The 14,580-nt window shown below is 34.9% G+C and overlaps 2 protein-coding genes across 2 annotated transcripts in view; one reads left to right on the top strand and one right to left on the bottom strand.

Annotated features, from left to right (window-relative positions):
* Positions 1 to 3,493: 3,493 nt before the first annotated feature.
* LOC132547693 (U7 snRNA-associated Sm-like protein LSm10) lies at positions 3,494 to 4,691 on the top strand. Its single transcript, XM_060211494.1, has one exon. The coding sequence runs from the start codon at positions 3,526 to 3,528 to the stop codon at positions 3,994 to 3,996; it is 471 nt and encodes a 156-aa protein (XP_060067477.1). The 5' UTR covers positions 3,494 to 3,525; the 3' UTR covers positions 3,997 to 4,691.
* Positions 4,692 to 6,771: 2,080 nt separating this feature from the next.
* Positions 6,772 to 14,580, bottom strand: part of LOC132547667 (cytochrome b-245 heavy chain-like) — a 35,453-nt gene continuing 27,644 nt past the window's right edge. Inside the window, exons 12-16 of the mRNA XM_060211454.1 lie at positions 14,179 to 14,215; positions 13,860 to 13,942; positions 12,295 to 12,490; positions 9,907 to 10,034; positions 6,772 to 9,334 (exon numbers count right to left, since the gene is read on the bottom strand). Of these exons, the coding sequence (XP_060067437.1) occupies positions 9,211 to 9,334; positions 9,907 to 10,034; positions 12,295 to 12,490; positions 13,860 to 13,942; positions 14,179 to 14,215 (568 nt within the window). The 3' untranslated portion in view covers positions 6,772 to 9,210. The remainder of the gene's footprint in view (positions 9,335 to 9,906; positions 10,035 to 12,294; positions 12,491 to 13,859; positions 13,943 to 14,178; positions 14,216 to 14,580) is intronic.

Genomic DNA, 14,580 nt, shown 5'->3' on the forward strand with positions numbered 1-14,580 from the left:
CATAGAAGATAAACACCTTATAGAAAATACCATATTTAACATCCATCAACTGTCATCTAAAGAATGGAACAGTCAGGTTAACAGTATGTGCTTCAAATAAGTAAGGTCAATGCCATATGAATATAGCCCACCTGTATAAGATGCACTGGACAAGGTGAAAGGCAGGATATTGCCTTTGAGATGTCACCAGCCACATTCAGTAGGACAGAACAGATACAACACAATGACACAATGTCAGTTGTATTCACAGGCAATTCTGAGGGGAAAAGGCCAGATGTCCAAGAATGAGTTTAAAGATTCTTTTAACGTTTTTGAAAAATAGAAAACCGAGCTTGCTTAATATTATTCTGTACAAGTGTTCGTTTATCGATGAAATACATTAGAAATAAATATAATTATTTATACAGTGAAGACACCTGTAATTCCCAATACAAACATCATTTTGACAATCTATCTACTTGTAGGACCAAATTTTCTTATTCTGGATTATTTTCATCTTAAACTTCTCAGTAAGAAATATTTTAGTATAGACTAAAGTTATGTCATATAGCTAAAACAGATATACAGATATTGCTTTATGTGTAGTATTTATAAGCACCAAAGCAGATTACCAGGTAAAGAGCATCTTTTGAATATAACTTCGAACAAACATTCAAAATCAGCATTCGATGTAGAGCAACTGTCTTCTTCTTGTCCAAGATGTTTTAGAACTGAAAATAAACAAATTATATATGTTTAATAAGTGAGGATGACAATAGTGTTGCCAACATAGAGAATGAAGCAGTCACAAATCTGGTCAATCTAAGTATCCATAGCCTTTAAAATCAAGGGTAAAATGGTGTTCATCCAGGTTGTGATATAATTAAGGTTTACTTAAAAAACAATCAGGTAAGTTGGCAATACTCTGTTAAAGCAAACCACCTAATTCAATTTCTATACCGTAAATTTCCACGCATAGTGTGCACTTTTTCAAGCTTAAACTGTCGTGTCAAAAAGGGGGTGCACATTATACGCAGGAACATGCCATTTTGGGGTTATCGTTCCCAATTTCTGTGTCCGCCATATTGGATTACCTCCCTTCACATAGTTGTATGTAAAAGTCGTCGGTCACATATGATAGTTTGGAGATAAAAACAAAATAATAATAAAACAAATTTCGAATGTTTTAATCATCGGCCATTCACGCTAGCATTACGGTGAATCTAATTTTTAATTTTTTTAATAATTGAAAAAAACATTCAGCCCCAGTACCCACCTCTCAGTAGAGTTCTGCGTATATGTTTTATACAACTGTCTACAAGAACTGGGAGATGCTCTGCACACCTAAGTGACTGGAGGATGAGGTAGTTACTGAGAACTGTAATCTCTACAGAAACACTTCTATCACTGACAGGAAGACCTGCAAGTTAAAAAGTATAACTGCAGTTCTTTGGATCTGTCTGTCCATCAATGAGCTAAAAACTGTAATTATAGAAATACAAAGAATTATAACTTATCAAACTTGCTCAAATATAAAATAAATATTCCTACATTTGAACTTCGACAGGTGATGATTTTTTATCCAATGTGGTCTACGATCTAAGATGATTTACCAGTGTTTATCTTAGATTTGTAAGGGGAATCTGGATTGTTTTGTATGATAAAAAATTGGGATATTCTTAACAAGAATAGTGAAATTACAAAAATCAGTATCTCATATACACAAATCATTTACTTTATGCACAATACAGGATACATACATGTATATCTTTAAACATTATTGTGTATGATAGTAATTTTTTACATATTTTTCTGGTGAGCCCAGAGTGCCATTTCCCAAATTTTGATGAGTCCATGTACAAAAAGATATTGTGGGTTCTGAAAATTTGGATGAGTCTCACAGGAAAAAGTATGAACCCAGGACCCGGATATTTGAGTCCAGCAAATCATTGTATGTCATTTATAATGTCACTGATATAAAGTATGACATATATAGACCAAGAGCATAAAAAAACTTAACATTTTTACCACAAAGAAAGTACAAGGTACCTATAAAAGTGTAGTCTGAAGGATTCTGACTATCTGCAATTTCATTCTTGTGTGAAAAAAAAGGGAAAACACACATTCCTCTTGAGTGCCCCAACCAAGAATCGAAGCGAGATCTATGGTGTGATAATCCACCAGCTCTACAAACTGAGCCAAAGAAGCATGCTCCATCAGCTGAGTGACGGAAACAGTATTTAACACTATGAACAAGCCACATCAGCCTGCTCCTATTACACTACTCCCCCACTTTTCTTGAGATTTCCTAAATCTCAGCCAAAGACTCTGAATGCCACAACTTGTGGGATTTCTTTGGTGCCAATGTGAAAGAACAGAGAAAATACACATTCCTATCACCTGCCCCGATCAATAATCAAGCCGGGGTCTCTGGCGTGATAATCGACCAGCTCTTCCAACTGAGCCAAAGAAGTATGCTCCATCAGGTGAGTGACGGAAATAGTATTTAACACTGTATACAAACTACACCAACCCGCTCCTATTGCACTTAAAAAAACCACGAAAAGAATCAAATAACTGATAGATAGTGTACTAACATGTGGCTATAGGTAAAAACTACTTACTTCTTACTTTATTTAGTAATGATACAAAATGCTGTGAAGTAGATTTAATAAGTCCGTCCTCAAGTACACCACAATTCTTTTCAATATCCTACAACAAAATTGATAAAAAGACAATGTCACTGTTGTTGGATACAACTTATACAATGCATAATTAATGTTTATGCAGCTTAAATGTTTTCTTGTCTTGTACGGAAATGGAATGTGTGAACTGTGTGCATCTATATAGATCCATGAACCAGTGCACCCTGGACCCATTTGCAACTGACCCCTCCCCCAAAAATGCAAAAATCAAGCATTAATCAACTAGCCATCTATATGAATCTTAGATATGAATAACTTGTTAGTGAAGAAAGATGTTGGGATATTGTATCAATTTATATCTGTACCCGTAAAAACACCGTAACCATCTTGTTATTTTCAACATTCCATTTGTCTGGAGAATCAAGTTTCGAAGTTGTGATTTTATCAAGTTCATTCAAACATATATCGAATTTTCCAAGACGTAAATGGCCTTCACACATATTAAGCATTGTGTTCAGTGCCATAGTGAATGTTTCTGATAGTTCAGTAGCATATAAACACTAATCAATTTGGCAACAGACGAATCAGCAGCAGCAGATTCTCATTTCTATTTCCCGCGGAGACCGCTTAAGTAATAACTAATAATAATATTGATATTCTGTTGGCAAGTTTGAATGAATATATATATGATACATTTAAACTAAACATTTAATATTTATATCCTGAAAGTACCTTGAAAATTGTATCAATATAGTTTAAATTGTATTGTTGTTTCACTTTTCGTTTTTTTTGCGACCGCCAATAAAATGTTTTTTGAAGAGTATAAGCGACTGCAAAGAGAGCGATGTACTTTCTCTTTCACTACCTAAATATCATCTGCTGATAATTCTTTTATCAAAGGATGGCCACGGACAGGGAGAGATATAAGATCAGAAATTCTCTCATTTGTTTACTTAAAGCAGTCGAAGGAAAAGTGACAACGGTCGAACTAAGAAATGAAAGCACAGTTTCGGGATTTGTAGAGCATGTGGATGCTTACATGAATGTGACAATGACTAATGTGAGCTTCAGAAATTATAAGGGAAAGGTCTCAAGCTTCGACCAGTTTTTCGTGCAAGGTGTCAATGTAAGATTTGTACAAATTCCAGACGAAGTAGATATGAAGAAAGCCATCGAATATTATGCAAATATTGATAAAAATCGTGCAGAGGAGATCAGAGAAGATTTGAGGAAGGCAACCAAGTTGAAGATGCAAAGAAAAGAAAGAAACTTCAAGAAGCTACAGGAAAAAAGAGCAAAGAGTGAGATGAAGTTGCATAAAGAACAAGGAAGCAAAATATTTAATGATAAATTGAAGAAAGATAATGGCTGAAACTGCACTAATTTGGAATTTCCTGAAAGAATGAATATAAAAGCGAGCCGAATATGAATGACTGTTGGTAAATAGAATGTCAAAGGACATGAAACTCACGGACTAAATATTAAGAAATTTCCATTGATCCTGCATTAGAAGTGTAAGGAGCTTGGACTTAGTACAGTTCAATTATGTTTGTTCGTAATTTATGAAAGAACTTAATTATTAAGATGCTTATAGACAAGAAGTAGCTTCAACTTGGGTAACTGCAAATCAATTATGTGAATTTGTAGTTGTGGAAACCGAAAAAATGTTGTGAATTGAACTTCATCATAAGATTTCTATTAGAAACATACTTGAGCTTTGATTTCAGCTGATACAATGTTAATTAGAAAATTTGAAACCAGAATTTTTTTATAAGCTGGTATCAGTTTAAGTGTTACATGTACTATCATTTGGTTACAGTCAGTATTAACTAAAACTGAAAGTTGGTTTTGAAATATATTTTCTTCTAGGCCACTTTTTTCAGCTCCACTATATAGTAATTCGTATTCATTCAAATACAATACATGTACTAGAAAGACAGTTTTAGAGGTCATGAAATGCTGGCTTTATGGTCACAGAGAATTTCCAATCAAATCGGGCATCAGATAGCAGAAGTAATGCTGTTTCTCATGTTAATTAAATAAAACTGGCCTGAAAGCCAAAAAATATTCACCTGCTTTTTTGTATTTTGGAAATGAAGCTTTATTTTTTTGTAAATATTTGTCTAGCAGTTTTCAAAAGAATTCCCAATAAATGTGTATATTTTTTAGTGTCGGGGGTTGCTCAGGTAAAAAATTAAAGGATGCAACAAACTTCAAATCGAGATTGAACATGTCCATAATGTTTCAAGGTAAAAGGTAACCAGTAGCTCATAAACAGCAATAGCAAATTGTGGATGTCAAAATTCAAAATGACTGCTAGTGGTCAAGTTGAATTTGGATGAGGTTAAAAATGTGGTGTGCATAATGGGGAAACCACTTTTGCTAAGCTAAGACAAACGTTTCAGTAATTGTTGAGAAAAATCTGAAACAAGAAATATCTTTTTTTACAAGACAGATGGACAGAGAGAAATTAATGGAATGATCACAAATGAAGGGCGATCTAAAAGGCCCGCTTTATCAATTCAGATGGCAGTTATAGTGCAACTTTGTTGAGAACTAGGGTATGAAGAATTCCTGTTGATTTCTGAATATGAACACATAATTTTTCAGTATTTTGAATAATGATGGTGAGTTAGGTGAATTGTGAATGGTTATGATACAGAGCTGAATTTGTTTTGAAAATGTCTAATAATCATCCTGGGTATCACCATGTCATTTTGTGAATGGTTGCACTGGTAACAGTCATTCAAACTACTTTGTCATAACAACAGGATTTGACAACCTGAGGAGTTCATGTTTAAAATCTATATGAAAAAAACAAACAACAAAGATATGTATGCATAAAATTTATTTCTATATAACAATACATGTATCATTAAACAACAGAACAAATATCAAAAAATATAATTGATATAAATCTTTTTCTTCATATAAGGTACCTGTACCTATCATCCATACATATGTAACTAATGCATCATACATTTCAGTGTTTAATTTAAGCTGTCTATTACTCTAACAGGTAGATGATGTATTATTCGTATATAAAGAAATGAGCATTACTATAACGTAAAATAGTTGAATCTATTGATTCTCTGTAACAGTTTGAGTATTTACTTGTGTTTATTATGCAAAAGTCCGAAGGGAATATTTTCTATATTCGCTCGTGTTAAATGAAGCTTTGATGGATTCCTCTTTCGTGTATCATACCTTTATGTATAAACATACATAAACCACACTCTCTTTATATATGTGCTATGGACACTACACACAAATATAGTGTACAATCCACATTAATCCACACGTATATCAAATATTCCACACATAAACATTATCTAGTGTACACCCCACACATATATACATTGTAAATACTATACACTCCATATATATCTAGAGCACACACTTTCCACATACAGTATAAACTGTATGCATACTGTGTACACTCTGCACAAATATGCAATATAATGTACACTTCACAGATATATACAGCATGATGTACACTCTATACAGATATGCAGCAAACTAAAAAATATACTCCACAGAGATATGCTACACAAAGTATGCTTCACACAGATACACAGCATATACTGTACACTCCAAACACAGCAGATTTGTACAGAAGAAAAAGTTATCCAAATCTGTATGGATGATATCGTACGTATTAATGATCTTCTCTATATGACTATATTTCAGGGATCTTTGCACAGATTTACTTTTTATGAGATATTTGGGGTAAACATGCATTCACAATTCATATATTTGTGAGAATTATTTCCGAGCATTACAGTCTAACAAATATCTTAAAAACATTTTCCAGGAAATATATCTGACATTTAAGTGTCTTTAGTATGTAGGAATATAGTTATATATAACAACTGTAATATTCATATGAATAAGTATTGTTTGAAGTAGTGATGTACCTATAGCACAAGCTTGCTCCAAAATAAACACATTATTCATCATTGTGTTGCTCATAATAAGAATCATGTGACAAAATCATCACTATCAACAAATTGAAGGAAATGTAGATTATAATATAATGTGGAGAAGATTAACAGAGTACTTAGGTAAATTTATCAAATATGAATATCATTAAGTAAAAAAATGTAATAAATATTTAATACAAACAAAATAATTTTATACCTAAATATTGATATTTAATATATCTGTAGAATATAATGTTCATTCCAATATTAAGAAAATAAAGGGAGCATCAAACATCAATATAACAACAAACACTTTTGGAAATATGATGAACAATTTTCTTCTGGAATAATAAGGTTGTTACGATCAAGTTTAGCTTCCCACAAAACCAATAAAGGAGGACTTTGATCACACATCACCATCACATTATCACATTCATTTTGTCTAGCTTCCCAAAAAACCAATAAAGGAGGACTTTGATCACACACCACCATCACAGTATCACATTCATTTTGTCTAGCTTCTTACAAAACCAATAAAGGAGGACTTTGATCACACACCACCATCACATTTATCACATTTGTTTTGTCTAGCTTCCTACAAAACCAATAAAGGAGGACTTTGATCACACACCACCATCACATTTATCACATTTGTTTTGTCTAGCTTCCCAAAAAACCAATAAAGGAGGACTTTGATCACCAGTACATTTATCACATTTGTTTTGCATATAACATTTAATTTAGGAAAACTGGTCTGATATCTGCAAGTAATGAGTACAATATTTAAAGGCAACCATTGTATTTAAACTCTTCGGAGGTCATGGATTGAAATTTAATTGATACCATCTGCAATCTAACCCAAATCACCTTGTACACTAAAGCAAAAACAACGGTATCAAGTACCAATCTGTTCATTACTACATGATTCATATACAACATGAATAAACAGCTAACTGGCCTTTCTTCCCTCACACTCGGTTAACGCAATTACTGGTCTGTTAAATTTAACTACAAATGTGTATCATTTACATCTATGGGGAAGTAACTCCATTTTTCATGTTTTCTTCCTACCAGCTTGTTAATGTAGATAATTTGACATGTTTTTAACATTGGCCTCTACATTGAAGCTGAATAAAATGGTGGCATCAGACACTTGAAAACATTTTATTTGATCAGGAAACATCATTTACATCCAATGTAAACTGCAACATAACATGAAGATGTACAATCATATCTACCCATACAACAAATAGATTACTTTCTATCTTGTAACTAAAAGTACTTGGAATTCATAGTTCTGTAATATTCAGCATAAAATATGGAATGTACATGTGAATGTAAAATATGTATTAGTAGACACAGGCACTGCCCGTTTCTATCTCAAAATAATTGGGTATTGTGAGTTATAAGGTAAAATCTTGAAGTGATATAAGTTAAAATCTACAAAAGCTATCTGATCCTTCAGAGGAAGTACATGATTTACTATTTGAGTAAAGCCATTTTCTTAAAAAGGTGTTTCTTTAACTTTGGCAAAATGTTGATTGTTCTCAACAGAACTTTGACAATCCTTTTTAAACCAACATCAGTAAGTTTAACATGTCTGTGGGTACACATCTTTTTCTGGAGATGAGATAAAAACTTCAGTTAACATATTACTAACAGTAAGGGGTAAGTAACTATCTTATAATAACGTACAGTTACTATCATACAGTTGTATCTCATAAAAATACATGGCACATGTTCTTTCATATTAATCCGAGTCAAACAATCCAATAAAGAGTCAGAGTCAGATTTAAAGCATCAGGTGGATTTTCCCCCTTACTCTAACTTGGACACTGATGTCATATACATGTACCACCAGTCATAAGTTAGAATTACATTGGGAAAATTGAAATAAAAAAATTCTTCTGCCACTGCTCATGTGTATCTCTGACATTTCTAATTATACAAATAGTCACTTAAATTTACATCCCTCATTTATACACGAAGGTGGCTTCAATGACCTGCAACTATATTTTTTCATTAAAAAAAAAAGGTTCATTAGGTCATTATCACTCAACTATTTCAATTTTCCCGAGAGATTAGGAATTTTGAAGCTTAAAACTTAATTCCAACAAATATCTTCATTCCAGAAGAAAAAGTACATTCTTTCAAACATTGAAAAAAAATTTAAATGGTTCCTCTTTTTTCCGTATTGGGTCCCACCCTCTTGTTCCATGGAGAGGTCAAAACCCTCTCTTATACAAAAGAGTCGCCTTCATTCAAGGAAGCTTCAGATCAATTTTGGACAAAATCCTGTTTTTCCTACAGAAGAAGCATTTTAAAGGTAAAAAGGAAGCTTCTGATCAAATTTGTTCAAAATCCATTAAGTTGTTCAAAACTTGTCGAAAGTTGACCGACGACAGACTCCCTGGTACGACATAGGCTCACCAGTCCTTCAGACAAGATCAGGTAATAATGGCGAGTAGTAATACTTATTAAACACCAAAAAGACAAAACTATATAGAACTTATATGACTACATTGATATATAATGAAAATATAAATAGGATAGATACAATCTGTGTGCTGCCGGTGACAAGTAACACTTGGTGATTAAACTAAGGAGACGCACAACAGGGACTGGTGGTTCAGCTCTTTGATGATACTGAGAATTATGTCACATCAGAAGTTTTCTTTGTTGTAGTAGAACTTGGTGCCTGCGTTGGCATCTGAATGGTTGTTACACATTTGATGGAGAGTGTTTGAAAGTCCGCTTGGACCACAGAAAAATGTACCTATACTGGTCCTGAAACAGAAATGTCAATAAAATTTTACAATTCTCTCATACTCTAGGAATAAATGCTTCAGACTTACAGGAACCATCTTTTAAAGGTCTTCATGTATCAGATTTGGATTTATGTTATATAAATATCTACCTATATGGTATTCAAGCATTTATTCAGAGACTGAATATAGTAAAACCCATCCCAGCTAAAAGCACAAAATGACCAGTAGTTTAACTATATACATGTTCCATAGTGTTATCATCACAACTGAAACTAGAAACATGTATGTGTGGCCTAATAAGCTAATAAATCTCTTATTTACAACAAGAACAAAAGTCTTAAGACATCAATATTAGGCAAATGTTGAAATATGGGATTACATTCATCAGCAATAAATGGTGACAGCTGTATCTCCCTGAAACAGGCCAAAGAATAAGCGCCTTCAAAGTTCCATATGCTTTTACATGCACTTGATAAAAAACCTTATTATATGACCTTCAATTGATAATGAAACTTGCAAAGACATATCAAATAATTACTGCTCTACAACATCAACTTTCTTCACTGATAAACACATAGATATGATAATTACCCTTTGTTTTCAGCAGCTAAACCTCTGAATATTTCATTCCAGTTAGGACGGCCATAGTGTGTTTTCTGTTGCAGTCCTGTTACTGGGTCATTCTCATCCTCATTCTCATGTAGTATGATATTCTGGGCCTGCAAGACAACACATTTAATGTAAATTAAATTATTTAATGACATGTAAAAAGAAAGGTCACACTTTGACTTTAGCGATAATATTGAAAAAAGATAGTACCTTACATTGATATTAAATTGCATTGGACTAAACATAGCATTTATTTACCAATCAGGTGAGAGTAAGAAACAACAGGATGGTAGCAACCTACTGAAGACAATGAAAATATCTTAACATAAAAAGAGACTTAATTGGTCTGTCATACCTGTAAGCTCTAGTTATTCTGTAATATCTCTTCAGATTGGGTTAATGTTCAATTTATTTCAACCATGTTCATAGAAACAAAAATGATAATAAAAGTTACCACAAGTTTTCCTATATTTGCCTCCTGATAGTTTTATTAGTGAGACATTTGAATTTGTTCATGCCAAATTGAAAACCATCATTCGAGCATGTCACTCAGAGTTGTAGTCAGACTAGTATGAATGTTGATCCATTACTATCTAATCCACTCACTGAGGGGGAGTGGTCAAGGAAAGCTTCCAATCTAAGCCTGGGAGCAGTGTCTGGACATGTTCCCTCAGAAAATTTTTGTAACATTGTTTCTCTTTGGTGCAATATGGCGTGTTCTTAAAACGCCACTAAAACTATTGTACTTGAAAAGTGTGCACTATTAGTTGTTTTAGTTACCTTTCAGAAATCAATTGGATTTCTATTATTATTTTTAAATAGTGTACCATTATATTTTTTTGATAATCTGTCATGAATATCAGCACCACCTTATTTACAACTTTCAGCTGATCCCTTTACTCCTGCCAATAACACATAACCCTAGAGAGTACCAGGTGATTTTAACCTATCATGTCATTCACTGACCTGTTCTTATCTCCCAAACTCCATAGTAACTCATCACCTGTTGACCTGTTCTTATCTCCCAAACTCCATAGTAACTCATCACCTGTTGACCTGTTCTAATCTCCATACTCCATAGTAACTCATCACCTGTTGACCTGTTCTTTTCTCCCAAACTCCATAGTAACTCATCACCTGTTGACCTGTTCTTATCTCCCAAACTCCATAGTAACTCATCACCTGTTGACCTGTTCTAATCTCCATACCCCATAGTAACTCATCACCTGTTGACCTGTTCTAATCTCCATACTCCATAGTAACTCATCACCTGTTGACCTGTTCTTATCTCCCAAACTCCATAGTAACTCATCACCTGTTGACCTGTTCTTATCCCCCAAACTCCATAGTAACTCATCACCTGTTGACCTGCTATCTCAGTATCTATAGCAACAATTTACCTGTTAACATGCCCACTCAGCCTCCATAGTAACACATTACCTGTTGGCTTGTCCCCTCAGCCTCTATAGTAACACATTACCTTATGACTGTCCTCTCAGTCTCTAAGGTAACACATTACCTGTCATCCTGCCCCTCCAGTCTCCATAGTAACACATTACCTGTTGGCTTGTCCACTCAGCCTCAATAGTAATACATTACCTGTCATCCTGCCCCCCCCACCCCCAGACTCCATAGTAACACATTACCTGTCATCCTGCCCCCCACCCAGACTCCATAGTAACACATTACCAGTTGGCTTATCCCCTCAGTCTCTATAGTAACACATTACCTGTCATCCTGCCCCCTCAGTCTCCATAGTAACACATTACCTGTTGACTGTCCACTCAGCCTCCATAGTAACACATTACCTGTCATCTTGCCCCCTCAGTCTCCATAGTAACACATTACCTGTTGGCTTGTCCCCTCAGTCTCTATAGTAACACATTACCTGTCATCCTGCCCCTCCAGTCTCCATAGTAACACATTACCTGTTGGCTTGTCCCCTCAGTCTCTATAGTAACACATCACCTGTCATCCTGCCCCCTCAGTCTCCATAGTAACACATTACCTGTTGGCCTGACCCTCAGTTTACACAGTAACACATTACCTGTTGGCCTGTCCCCTCAGTCTCTATAGTAACACATTACGTTGACCAGTCCCCTCAGTCTGTAGAGTAACACAGACCTATTGACCTGGCCCCTAGCCACCATATTAACACATTACATGTTGACCTGCTCTCTCAGTCTCTATAGTAACACATTACCTATTGACCTGGCCTCTAAGCCACCATATTAACACATTACGATGACAAGTCCCCTCAGTCTGTAGAGTAAACACATATCTATTGACCTGCCCCCTCAGTCTCTAAAGAAGCACATTACATGCTGACCTGTAAAACAGTTTCTGTTGACTAGCACACATGAACATTACCTGGTTTTTGTCCCAACCCCGGGTTAGATAAATAAAATATTGCAGAAATTTTTCCCGATCAGGTACGCCTCCTTGCTGCTGGTCAAACTCTTGAAGCAGTTCCTGCATCCACTCAAAGGAATTGGTATCAGGACAAACCCAGTAGAAGTAGACTTTTTTAAGCTTCATTTCGGCTTTAGAATCCATATGGAGATACCTACAAAAACAATTTATGCATGTGAAAAATGTTGAGAATAAATATTACCTTATCTTAAATCCATGAGAGTTTCATTCAATGAAAACTATATAAAATAAACTTCTCCAGAAATAGTGATAACAAGAAATATTTGCAGACAGACAACAGATGGATCATGGATGCAGAGCAATTTGAGCATGCCAACAGAAACTAGCCTGTACAGAGAAAACCTTACCAGATATGTTTCATGATAGAAGTGACTAGTCTGGCCTGTACAGAGAAAACCCTACCAGATATGTTTCATGATAGAAGTGGCTAGCCTGGCCTGTACAGAGAAAACCTTACCAGATATGTTTCATGATAGAAGTGACTAGTCTAGCCTGTACAGAGAAAACCCTACCAGATATGTTTCATGATAGAAGTGACTAGTCTAGCCTGTACAGAGAAAACCTTACCAGATATGTTTCAGTATAAAAGTGACTAGTCTGGCCTGTACAGAGAAAACCTTACCAGATATGTTTCATGATAGAAGTGACTAGTCTAGCCTGTACAGAGAAAACCTTACCAGATATGTTTCAGTATAAAAGTGACTAGTCTAGCCTGTACAGAGAAAACCTTACCAGATATGTTTCAGGATAGAAGTGACTAGCCTGGCCTGTACAGAGAAAACCTTACCAGATATGTTTCATGATAGAAGTGACTAGTCTAGCCTGTACAGAGAAAACCTTACCAGATATGTTTCAGTATAAAAGTGACTAGTCTAGCCTGTACAGAGAAAACCCTACCAGATATGTTTCATGATAGAAGTGGCTAGCCTGGCCTGTACAGAGAAAACCCTACCAGATATGTTTCATGATAGAAGTGACTAGTCTAGCCTGTACAGAGAAAACCCTACCAGATATGTTTCATGATAGAAGTGACTAGTCTAGCCTGTACAGAGAAAACCTTACCAGATATGTTTCATGATAGAAGTGGCTAGTCTGGCCTTTATAGAGGAAACCTTACCAGATATGTTTCATGATAGAAGTGACTAGTCTAGCCTGTACAGAGAAAACCTTACCAGATATGTTTCAGTATAAAAGTGACTAGTCTGGCCTGTACAGAGAAAACCTTACCAGATATGTTTCATGATAGAAGTGACTAGTCTAGCCTGTACAGAGAAAACCTTACCAGATATGTTTCAGTATAAAAGTGACTAGTCTAGCCTGTACAGAGAAAACCTTACCAGATATGTTTCAGGATAGAAGTGACTAGTCTGGCCTGTACAGAGAAAACCCTACCAGATATGTTTCATGATAGAAGTGACTAGTCTGGCCTGTACAGAGAAAACCCTACCAGATATGTTTCATGATAGAAGTGGCTAGCCTGGCCTGTCCAGAGAAAACCTTACCAGATATGTTTCAGAATAGAAGCAAATGGAGTAACTCCTATTCCTGCAGCAACAAATACATCCACCTCGTACAAACAAATGTCCTGAAATAGAGAGTAAATTACTTTTAAGATTACATAATTTCAAATCCTGCAAGGTTTTCCCTTACTCTGCATGGCACAAATTGTTATACAATATTTTTTCCCCAGGACTCATTCATACCACTAACATGTTAAACCACCACCTCTCCACACCCACCCCACCCCAACTCCCTCCATCTTTATACTGTGCCTAATGTTATACAATGTATTACCAGATGCCCCCTGAACTCTTCTCTTACCTCTGTAGCAGTTCCAAATGGGCCGTCTACAGCAACTCTATAACAGACAATTCACATGTATATCAAAGTTTTATTACAATTAATGTTTCAAACAAACAAAGATCTATAACTACAATACAGCGTAAACCATTTATCAACAGTAGAGAGTGACAGTATTTTCTATCATCCAATAGTTACAAAGGTGTAATGAAGCAGAGAAATTTCAGTTGTGACTGATATTGCTTTTTATTACATTTTTGTAACAGAAATATATAAATGTATCAATTTGATAAAAAACTTATGTGATGATATAAGAATGTTTAAACAACTTTCCCAGTGCTGATAGAACTCAGGCAAAGGCTTTCTGGTCATAGCATTTTGCACAAGTGAAAAAATTCTGCCATATATATATAAATATATATG

Source organism: Ylistrum balloti, unplaced genomic scaffold, assembly GCF_031769215.1.
Source record: "Ylistrum balloti isolate Yb309-2 unplaced genomic scaffold, AGI_CSIRO_Ybal_v1 Utg369972, whole genome shotgun sequence".
NCBI classification, from domain to species: Eukaryota; Metazoa; Mollusca; class Bivalvia; order Pectinida; family Pectinidae; genus Ylistrum; species Ylistrum balloti.